The sequence below is a fragment of the Drosophila montana genome, unplaced genomic scaffold, assembly GCF_035044405.1.
Source record: "Drosophila montana isolate Dmon_TW-CO22-7 unplaced genomic scaffold, ASM3504440v1 contig_3848_1, whole genome shotgun sequence".
NCBI lineage: Eukaryota > Metazoa > Arthropoda > Insecta > Diptera > Drosophilidae > Drosophila > Drosophila montana.
Window position 1 is genome coordinate 2,566,986 of NW_026998720.1, and position 12,010 is coordinate 2,578,995.

General features: G+C 40.2%; 1 protein-coding gene across 2 annotated transcripts in view; it reads left to right on the top strand.

The window, feature by feature from the left end:
• The window catches only part of qin, a 77,356-nt gene extending 66,584 nt beyond the window's left edge, over positions 1-10,772 (top strand). The window contains exons 4-11 of one of the 2 annotated variants that reach the window (XM_064696526.1): positions 3,633-3,836; positions 3,927-4,078; positions 4,808-5,500; positions 5,561-5,698; positions 6,468-6,919; positions 6,983-8,182; positions 8,592-9,775; positions 9,839-10,772. In XM_064696526.1, the coding sequence (XP_064552596.1) occupies positions 3,633-3,836; positions 3,927-4,078; positions 4,808-5,500; positions 5,561-5,698; positions 6,468-6,919; positions 6,983-8,182; positions 8,592-9,775; positions 9,839-10,573 (4,758 nt within the window). In that variant the 3' untranslated portion in view covers positions 10,574-10,772. The remainder of the gene's footprint in view (positions 1-3,632; positions 3,837-3,926; positions 4,079-4,807; positions 5,501-5,560; positions 5,699-6,467; positions 6,920-6,982; positions 8,183-8,591; positions 9,776-9,838) is intronic. The other variant, XM_064696527.1, reaches the window with a different exon arrangement.
• The last annotated feature ends 1,238 nt before the right edge of the window (positions 10,773-12,010 follow it).

The following is a 12,010-nucleotide window of genomic DNA, read 5'->3' on the forward strand; positions in this document are numbered from 1 at the left end:
TATTCTAGACACGTAAACAAAAAGAAACACTGCGGCTGTGCTTCTTTCCTTAGCAACCATCCTATGTGAAATATGTTCTTCACTAACTTGGGTTTTTATTGACCGATCTTCATGCAATTATTAGGATTGAGATATACAGCGATCAAAAAACATATTTTCAATATCGATTTTCATCGATTTCACGGAAACAGAACAAGTTATCGATGATCTCTGCGAGCAATAGAGGGAGCTGCGTTCAAGGTTTGAAGTCTCTCGTATAATCTCAGAGATCCACTTACCATTGATATTTTGTATACTGTTCACGTAAGTATATATTCATTTGTATTTTTCCTGCAATGTATAACTAAGCTTTCTGTCTCTGAGTTAGTAAAGCAGTTATCAAGATATACAATAGAGTTGTGATCAGAGAGGCCTCCCTCTGTATATTAAAATTAATTGCAGAAATCCATTATACCCTTCTTGAGCATTATTAATGGGAAGAATGCGCAATGCGGCGGCTAACGAGGCGGCTCAAAGCGCCAGTAAATTGTCCGTCCGTAATTGATAAACTGGCCAAATGAAGTGGCTTTGCGATTGACTGAGTTACTTAGTTAAAGACACACATACACACACACTCACACAAACATAGGCAAAAAACAAACTCTTCAAAATTATGTGCAGTCGCAATTGCGCGCAATTATCTTTTACTTATTTAATTTTTATTTTATTTTTAATTTTTACTATTTCAATTGCTTGCTAATTGTTTTAATGGGCGCTAAATGCAGCTGCTTCAAATTAAGCGCGAATTATTGGCAACTAAAATGATTAAAGCCCCCAACTTTTTAGTATGCGCTTCCTCAGTGGTTTTATACCAAACGTTTTGCTGCAAGGTTGCTTTTCGTGTGCCCCAAACGTTTAATGGTAGTTTTTATAGAGCTTCCGACTGTGACGACAGCTGTAAAATACAGCAAAAGAAACGCAGTTGCCTTTTTTTAGATCCTATACGTTTCCTAATTTTTAAATCAAACAAAAGTTTATTACAAAACATTTCCCATACTAACAAGAATCTTAAGTTTTAATTTCTTTAAGAGTGTGTTTCTTATTTATAAAACAAACAAAAATCTAGTATAAAAAATATTCCGCAGCCTAACAACAATCTTGTAATCTTTTGAGCTATAAATATGAACATTTCGCAGTTAGTTTCTTTTAGGACATGTTTCTTTTATATAAAGCAAACAACAATCTACTAAAAATCTTTAATTATAAAAACTTTTCGAAATAGAAGTGTGAACTTTTTGCAGCAATTTCTTTTAAGACCATTTTTTTTAAAGCTACAAAAATGGTCATTGCAACTATTTGGTTTATTTTGGAGGAGCTTCTTTATTATTTTAATTGGTACAAGCAAGAAATATGCAATTGTTATTTAATTATTTATATTTATTTGCGCTTGCCTAATATAAAATAAAAATAAACATATTCTACTAACGATTTGGTGGCATGCTCGATAAAGGGTGAAAACGATTTTTTAATTTTTTATTATTTTTATGTCAAACAGGTTTGCTTTTAGAAATTTTTAATACCTTTATTGAATGTCTTCTGATGTTGTTGATGTGTGCGAAATAATGTTTAAGATACACAAAATTTCACTCACTAATGAATATGCTCTAAAAATAAAAAAATATATCATCTAGATTGTATGATAGGGTATTTGTATTTCGTATATAGCGGAACAGTATCTTTATTTTAACAATAACCAAGAATTCTTATAGCCAAGAGCGCATTGACTTCAATTGTTGCGTGCTTGCTGGTCAGCCGAAAGCATTAAAGCATAGGCTCAAGTCTCGAGATTTGAGTGCCTAGTTATTATTATTGTTACGCTTTTAAAGCCACACTCGACAAGTTCTGAAAAGCCTGACAGACTGGCTGACTGACTGACTGGCTGACTGACTGACTGACTGGCTGATTGGCTGACTGACTGACTCGCTGTTGCCGTAGGAAGTGTGTGTCTGTATGTTGCGATTACTTTGAAGTGCGCACCGAAATTGCAGATTATTGAGAAAACTATTTTCGATGCTGGCCATTAAAACTAATTGGCAAGCAGCTGAGAACGCTTAAAGCTTATATGTATTTATGGCCAGCAATTAGGTCGTGCCTATTAAAAATTTTATGTTATGAACCCAAAGCCATAGAGCATATCTCAATGCGTGTATGCCCCTCCGGCGACTCTGGTCCAGGACAAGGTCAAGTGTAAATTCATTTGATCTCGACTCGCGTGTCGCGTCGCGCACTTCAAATGCATGTGTAAAACACTTTATACATTTTGGCTGCCCTGCCCCAAAAAAAGAAGAAAAATAAACAGTTTCGTTTTAATGATGTGCCAACGTTCCAATATGGCACTCATTTACACATTCGCCCCGATCTTAGATCTCCGATATCAGACCCCGCTGCTATTTATGGTAGAACCGAGCGATTGGCGCGAACTTACCTGTCATCTGCAACAAATCAGCTGTCATAAGCCCAAAGCAGCGGCGGCATTTTCATTTTTGTATATATACATTTTTTTTGTGGTTTTTACAATCACTTTCAAAAGTCCCACAATAACAATAACAACAATAAGACTGCTCTGGCGCGCTAATGCTTGACTGGGAGATACCCTATAACCAGCCACGAATTGCCTTAAATTCATACTCAGCTATTCATAGAAGCTATGGAAAATTCTGCTGCGATAGGAAAATAAAATCTGTTTTGGAAACTTTAACATATATAAGAAGTAAAAGTTTGAATAAAATATTTATTTATTCTTGTACAATAAAGAACATTAAGAAACATGAAGCTTGAAACCCCCTGAAAAGCGTGAAACACATCTCGAATGAATTTTCATAAATGACTTTGTTTTAAACTCCAAACTTCGCACATACAACATTTGTAGCCGCATTTTTTATCCAAGATAGGTTGATTTTCCAAAAATTGCGAAACGCTTTTCAAATTAATTGTAAAATGAGTTTGAGTCCAATCGTGTGATAAACAAAAGTCTCATGAGCTTTCTTCAGAGATATACTACAAATTTCTAGTTTTACCCTATCAAAGAGGAGAGTTCAGGCAATTGTGAGAATTAAACTAGTGATGCATACGATAAACAAGATCCCAAATTTATGGATGCTAGCTCATAGAGTTACCGAGCTGGACGCGCTCAAACAGGCAGATAGGCAGACAGAAATGACTATATCAGTTTGTGTTCTTGATCAAGAATATATATGTACATTTTGTAACTGTCTGATATACATACCAACATACACAATAGAACGGTATATTCAAATCTCTCATTTACATATATGGTATAATATATAATTATGCTCTTTATGTAAATTTTCAATTTGAATATACCCTTCTTATATGCAACTTCAATGGGTATACCCTGTATACATGAAGACAAGTGTATCTAACCGACTTGCTGATAATGATCATTCGCCGAAGAAGCATTGAGAAATGCACAATTAAAAGTGGCAACTCGAGTGGTGCTCGCCATTCACCTGCAGCAGGCAGGCAGGCAGCCAGGCAGCCAGGCAGGCGGCTGACTCTTGTAGTCACCTCGCATCATTAGAATGTCTTTTAATGGTGATGCCCCCAACTCAGCTCTTCCAACTCCATTGCAGGTGGTGAAGAACACAAAAGACAAACTTGGCAACTTTGCCGCCGAAACGCTGGACAACATCACGGAGCGTTTCCGGCTGCTGCATGGCCAGCTGCAGAATGCCCAACTGCAGGCCATTGAGATGCTGCGCGAATCCAGCCTGTCGCCGCAGGTGCAACTAAATATGGCAATGAGCCAACTGAATGGCTATGAGTCGGTTCTAAAGGTGAGCAAAGCGCCGTCTCTCCCAGTTTACAATCTATCTAAATGTAATTTACATCTATCTATTTAATTTAAATTATTTACCTTTCGCTAGAACCTACGCCAAATCCTGCACAGCGGTATCGATGCTCGTTTTGAGGTGCCGCAGGATATTTGGCTCAAGGATGTTATTGTGATCATCAATGAGCACCTGGAGAAAATACCCACCTATGTCAAGGTTACCAGTGTCAAAAACAACCCCTATCAGTAAGTATAAAGCAATAACATTCTTTTTTATATTTATTTATTTATCTATTAACCAATGCCAACAGATTTTTAAGTTGTTTAAATTAAAAAAAATTATTTAACCTTATAATAATTATAATTGAAAAGAATGCATCAAGCTTAGCGTTAAAGTAATTAGAATTCGTCCATTCTATATGGTAAACATATCTATTTTGTATCTATAACTATGCTCTGTCGCAAAGGTGCATAAGGCTATATTTGCAAAGTATAGCTATATATTGAACCGATAAATGATTACCGATTTGACATAACGTAAATATAAGTTCGCATAGAAGCAGGATTTACGATGCTGACAACAATTATACAATATTTATTGAAATACGATTCGGTGCAGGTTGAACTGTTGTTTAGACAACAGATTTGGTTCAAGGTTTAAGTCAAGGAAAGAAACGTAGTTCCGGTTAGTTTCCGAATAAACTTAATATACACTGAGACTAAACATATATTTGCCGTGGCCAGTTCCGTCCTCACTTATAAGAACAAATCCCTCACCGCCCACAAACGTAAATCTTATCTTTTTAAATTTTAGAAATTTTTCTAATAAATAATAATCTTTTCATGTATTCGACTTAAGTCCTAACATTCCAACGAGCTCTTCTCCGGCTTGCTTTAACTTATGAGGTTGCGAGCGGCTAAAAAGTGTATACTTTATTTGTTGCACATTTTCTGATCTGTTTTGTCCTCTTATAGCTTAAAAGCCACCAATAATCTTTCGGAGCTGATTGAGCAACATTTTGAGTGCCACTTTGTGGACCCCAAAATTAAGGTGCACTTCAATAACGAGTACGATCATCAGAGCACCATCTCGGAGAGTAGCCAGCCGCGCAACTCGCACGACTCGAGCTTGAGCAATTCCTGGCCGGATCAGAAAGCAGCTCACCCGGCTCCTGCCACGGGCTTGGCACACAGCAAAAAGCAAAAGCGTCGCCCCAAAAAGACCAAGAGCAGCTCCAGCTCAATGAATAGCAATATTGGCGAGCACCAGGACCAACAACACAACTTTGTGCACACATTCTCCGCCATGGATATCAGCAAGTCGAATTCGATCCAATCCGCATCCAATAAAATTATGAATCATATGGCCGACTGGTTCCACACCGATGCCATGGTGCGTGTCCGTTCGATTCAATCGCCGGAGGATTTCTACGTACAGTGCATCCAAGCGGCCCAACGCATACGCGAGCAATTGGAGACATTTGCCGAAACGCCCGCCTGCAAGCCACCAGAAGTCATTGTGGTGGGTCAGCAGTACATCACGTGCCACAGTCAAACCGAAATGGATCGCTGGCATCGCGCACTGGTCAGCCAGAAGGCGGAAATGCGTGACATCTATAATGTCTTCTTGCCGGACATCGGCCTCTCCCATATGGTGCACAGCAACAAGTAAGCTAATCTTTGCTGTAAAAAGAAACTAATCTCAAATTAATCTCAAATCACATGCAGCTTCCGTCGGCTACCCGACCATCTGGCAACGCTGCCGTATGCCGCCGTCCACTGCACCCTAAAGCAGCTGATGCCCAGCAAGGGCGGAACCGAATGGGAACCACAGGCGGGCGCCTTTCTTAAACAGATGGTGCAAAAGTACGTTTAATAGTTATCAATTTGTCGTTTGGCTAGGAATTGATGGAATGACTGATTGGGTGACTGACTGATTGAATAAGAAACTGACTGAGTGATCGATTAATTGATGGACTGATTGATTAATTTATGAACTGACTTATTGATGGATAGTCTAGTTGATGAGTCATTCAGACTGATTAGTAATTGGTGGATTGACTGAGTTACAAATTGACTGATTGATTGATTGATGGACTTATTGAATAATTTATGAACTGACGTCAATAAGTTAGTCTAATAGTCTGATTGATTGATGAGTTATTGATGGATAGACTGATTGATTAATAAGCCATTCAATCTTATTAATTATTAATTAACTAACTGGTAAACTGACTTATTTACGTACTAACTGATTATGTGATAGACTCGTTGATTGAGGATCGATTGACTGACTGATTAATTGCCTGACTAACTGACCAATATATGGATTAATTGATTGTTTGTTTTGTTGACTGACTGAGTGTGTAATAAACTGATTGATCTATAGACTGATCAATTGATAGAATAACTTATTATTTGATGCTGAATTGACTGGCTAATGAATAAATTGACTGATTCCCTTTCTGATGATTTGACTGATATACTGATCTATAATTTGGTTATAACGAATAAAAAGGGGTGAAATCCCGATTTCCTTCCTTCTATGTGAAAAATTATAAAATTCGGTGTGCGCGAACATGGGTAATCCCAACTGGAATCTAAAATATGCTGTATATTCAATTTTATCCGCTAGCAATCCAGTGCACATTACCGTTCTGGGCCACTTGGGACGACAGCCCTACGAGGTGGATCTAATCACAAACAACTACGGGTCAAACATTTCGGTGCGTGAATCTTTTTTATACACAGGCATGGCACGTGCACGTGGACTTGCCGCCGCGCAGCTACCGCAACTGCAACAATTGGTGGCGTTGCAATCGCAGAGATTGCCGAAATTTGTACCCCACGTGGGGGATGTGCTAATAATCCAGATGCTTCATGTTGAGCATCCGCAAGAGTTCTATGTAATGCCGCACGAACTGGAGCTGAAACGATGCACTCTGCAGCGCGAGCTACAATGCTTCATGGATCACATGAGCCTCAGCCAGCTGGAGCCCATCTATTTGGGTCGCCTGCAGTTGGGCTGCGTCCTACAGTCGGAGGGTCAATGGCAACGCGCCTGCATTGAGCACATGCTGCCCGAGGGTGAGTTGTGATCGGCAGCCCAATTGCCCAGCTCCGCAACTGACGTTTACTCTTTTTTCTCAGGCTATGTGCTAGTGCGTCTGGTGGACAGCGGCATCTCACAGAAACTCTACTGGGATCAGCTGTTTATGCTGCCACACAAGTTCTGGACACAAGAGCTGGCCATCAAGTGTTGCCTAGCCGATGTAGAGACACTGCAGGAGCACAACTATGCTTGGACACCAGCTGCAATTGACGCGTTCAAGCAGCTAACATCGAATCCCAAACTCCAAATGGAGGTGGTCTGTGTGCGCGACAAGGTAGCCCACGTGGCGGTCCATTTCACGCGCAGCGGCAATGAGCAAAAAAATGTGGGCGCCATGCTGGTGGCCCAGGGTCATTGCCAGTCCAGTGGCGAGAGCAGCAAGGTAATCAAGCCGCAGCCTGGACGACACTCGCATCTAGATGCGGATACGCGCAAATTGATTGAAGAGGCCAAGTTGCAATTGGAGCCATCGATGCCTGCCAAGACGTCAGATAGACAGAATCGCTCACAAATCGAGGTGCTCCACGTAGAGCATCCGGGTGAATTCTATGTAACGCTCACGCATTTCGTCTCGGCCCATGTGCAGCTAAGGAAGACAGTACAGGTAAACGCCGACAAAATGTACCAGACCAATGCACCCAAGCTAACTTGGCAGCCGGGTGATATGTGCTATGTGCGTGTCATGGCCAAGGGGGATCTGGAGCTGCTCTGGCATCGCGGCCAGATTGTTGGCTCTACCCAAGGCGCCAACTCCAAATACAATGTGCGTCTGCGCGACATTGGCGAACTGGCCCTGGGAGTACCTATCAACAGCATGGCCATCATGGATGAGGATCTGGGGCGCGTCAGCAACAGCGCCTTGTGTTGTCGTCTGTCCGACATCATTCCAAATGGCGCTGAGTGGTCCCCGGAGGTCATTGAGTTCTTCAAGACACAGCTACAGGCTTACAGTACGCTGCATGTCACCGGGCATGGGAAGGATGGTGGTTGCACACGTGTCATTCTGTGGGGCGCACACACCGAAATCAGTGGCCCCTTCTCACCGGCACGCATCAAGTATACGAACATCAATGAGCTATTCTTACAAACAGATCGGGCTTTAAGGGATCCACAGATGTTGCTGCAACAGGATCTGCAATTGTTACCCAGCAGCAGTAGCCGCAGTAGCTCCCAGGGGGAAGATGATGATGATGATCCCGAATTGCTAGCCTGCCTCGAAAAGGTGGGCAGAACAACAGGTATGCATTCATATTGACAAGTTATTGGAAATTTTCATCAACAATAATTCGCGATGGTTCGGTCTAAAGCTTGGGAGATCATTTGTAGCGTGGTTTTCCCTTAGGAAATTATTTCCCAATTTCCAATGAAATAATTTAATTTGATATGATCTAGAAATGTATTATTTTAGATCCAGCCAATTCGGACATAAGCAATAGAAAGTCAAATCTATGCAAAGTATCATGACGATAGCTCTAAAACTGAGAGTCTGGTGTACGTTGTAATAGATGGCCGGGAGAGCATGGCTATATATATATATATATATACCTATATATATACTCCTTTGCATAACACACTTCCTGACAAAACTACAGCACGCTTTACACGCCTTTTAAAATTCACTTTTCGTTGTTGCTTCTTTTATTTTAGGATCCGTGCCCTTGCCGCAGGATTCATATTTCAAGCAGGATTTCGAGCATAACGATGAAATGCCGCCACTGGAGCTGCTCAAGGATTTAAATATCAACGCACCCACAACTGGCTGCACTGAGCCACCGCTGGCCTGGCTGCAGCCGCGTCAATGCAAGAAAAGTATTTTTACCGCGCTACCCACCTATGTGAATCACCAGTGTGAGGTATACCTGAGTCTGGCCAGCGATGAGTCGTTTATACATCATATGCGCAATTTGCTGGTGAAGCATTTTAAGCCCCTGCTGGAGAAACAGAAGCCCAGCACCTATGTAGTGGGTCAGCCCGTTGTGGTCGTCTACCACTTGGACAATCTCTTCTATCGCGGCATTGTCCAGAGCAAGCTGAGTCCTAAGGGGGAGCACAAGGTGTACTATGTGGACTATGGTAACGAGGAGAAGGTAAAGCCGGCCCAGATGCTACCCTATGCACCGTTCCCACAGCTAAGTTCCCTGTGCTGGCGCGTGGCAATCCACGGTGTGCAGCCCAAGCAGAAGAATTACACATCGACGACAATGGACACTGTGCATCAGACTGTGGTCATGAAGCTGAGCAGCGTGCGCGTGGTGGAGACTCAAGGGGTCAACGGGCTGCCGCAATGCCAACTCAAGGTGGGCGACATGGATATAGCCACCATGATGTTGAACAACGAAATGGCGGTACGCGTGCCACCCCGGAGTGATCATGAATCTAAACAGAATCGCGCAGAGCTCCTAAAGCTCTTCAAGGTGTTTGATGAGCTGAAACAATTGGGCGAGTACCAGCCGCCGATGATGGGCAAACAAGCCAATACGACGGCCCAGCCGCCGCCGACTAAGAAAAAATACATGATGGACAGCAGAGAGATGCAGCAGGTGCAGCGTTTGGATTGCCAAAACGATTTCGATTGTAAGGAGGCGGCCAAACAAAAGCTCCAAACGAGCGTCGATTTTGAGAAAGGGGACAGCGATGCAGATGATGCGGATGAAAAAAATTCAACCGAGGGCTTTTCGGATGACTACGTCATCGAGAAGATCGATGAAGGTATTTCCAATGATGATGATGACCACACAGCTAGTCCCGTAACAGAGCAGGCTAGCTTTATACCACCGCAGGGCATATCTGCCATGGATCAAATGCGTCGTCGCATTCAGCTGCGCTATAAGGTATTTTTGATGTTGATTCCATATGCCGTAATCTGATGGTAAGACACGGTTTTGTTTGTTTAGCAGGACCGGTTGGAGAGCGCACATTTCTCGCCAATGGACACTTCCACGGAGCGTTCCTATCACGACGGCGACGGCGGCTTTAAGCCACAATGTCTGCCCACGGGCGTCAAACAATTTACGTGCAGCATTGACAGAGTTCTGTCTGCCACGGAGCTGCAGATATCGCCAAAACTGACCGAATTTGCCAAGCAGGAAATTGCTTTGGCCCAGGAGACGAGCGCATTGATCAAGGAAGCTGCCCAGCTTAATCCGGTGCAGCTAAAAGCTAAGTGCTTGGCCCGCTATAGTCGTGATAGTCAATGGTATCGCGCCGTTATCATAGAGCTGCATCAAGCTGCCAATAAGGCGACTGTTTACTATATCGATTTCCATGACACCGAAATGTTGCCCTTTAACGATCTAAAGGTAATGCCCAACCATCTGCTAATGTTCCCACAGCAATCAGTCCGTGTCAAGCTCTATGGCATCAAATTGAACAGAAACTTTGCGGACACATCCGTGCGTCAGGCACTCCAAGCATGTCTATGCAAATATCCCTCGGTGTTTGCACGGGTTCACTATCCGAATAATTACCATGACAACAGTGACGATTACGATGATTCGGATCCGGGCTTATCCAGTGATTTCATCAGACACGGCTTTAAGCTGATGGAGGTCGATATCTATGAGAATAAATACAAAACCGATCTGCTATATAAACCCTTAATTGACAGTCGAATGTTCGTATTGAAATAGTTATAAAATGACATGTTAATTAAATGTACGCAATCAGAATTAGCCAAAAAAGAGGCAATTACCAATTATTTAAAGCACTCATCTAATTACATATTCGAATATGTACTTTAATTTTATTTTTTTGCTTACATATTTTAATATGTATTTTCATATTATTTGATTTTTCGTTTTCAATAAATTCCTCAACTATTAAAGAAAAGATGACTGGCTATGCATTTTTTATTTGGAAAGGGTAAAAAAATAAAAAAAAATTTAATTTAAAAAATTATTGTTTGGAGTTATCAAAAATGATTTAAAATTGGAATATTTCAAACAAATAAAATTATATTATCGAATAACATGCCTATTTTTCGTTTCGAATCAGCCCTATCGATTAGCATTCAAAAATTCCCACTTTGAAATCCAAGCATTTGCTTTGAATACAATCTGTTCTATGGAGCTTCACAAGTTCATATTACGGCCATTTAAAGTTAATATAAACGTATGTAGTATTTGAAATATCTGATATACGATTGATATACCCAACCAAAAACATGTATTTACGATATTTATAATTATCCATAAATTGCATTTATTTCTTCCACAAAACGATTTTTATTTTGTATTTGTTTATGTTTTGTTGTTTCCATTGATTCTCGTTGAAATTTGTATGTAAGTTGTAAATATTTGAAAATTGTTTTGTTTTTCGTTTGTTTTTGTTTTCCATATTATAAGGTAATGTATTTAATTAATTCTCATAATGCTTATGCTGTGTTGTGTGTTCACTCATAAACTAGAAATTTTAACTAATCGCTTCATAATCGAAACCATCGCAAACAATTATTAAAAATAGCCTAGAGAAGTTGCAACTACTACAAAATCAAATATATATATATATATATATATATATATATATATATATATATATGTTAATGTGTATATATTTATATATATATATATATTCTAGAAACATCGAGATGGTAATTACGTTTAGGTATATTCATTCAATATGACAGTTGTGTTCGTTTACTTTCGATCTCTGGTAGACAGTTTTGTCTGTTTGGTTTAAAAAATACGAAAAAAGTATATAACATTTTCGAAAACGGTCTCTTGCAAATTTTTTGTGTACTATATATGTGTTTAGGTGTTGGTGTGCAGGTGTGTGTGTGTATTTGTGTGGCTTAGAATGTGCTCAAGTTTCGAAAACTCAAAAGAATAATGTTATTCATATAGAATTAAACCAATTGCAGCTAACTTAAATTAACTAGATTTGTTTGTTACCTTTTACAAACGAGTTAAACATAAAAATATATATTTATATATATTTATATAGATAAGATAAGTAAATACAAATGATTAAAATTAATTTTGTTATTAAACTAAAATTGAGATGTTTTAAAATTAGGGTGTAAAGTTAAATGATGATAATAATGAATATTGCACTGAACTAGGCATGTC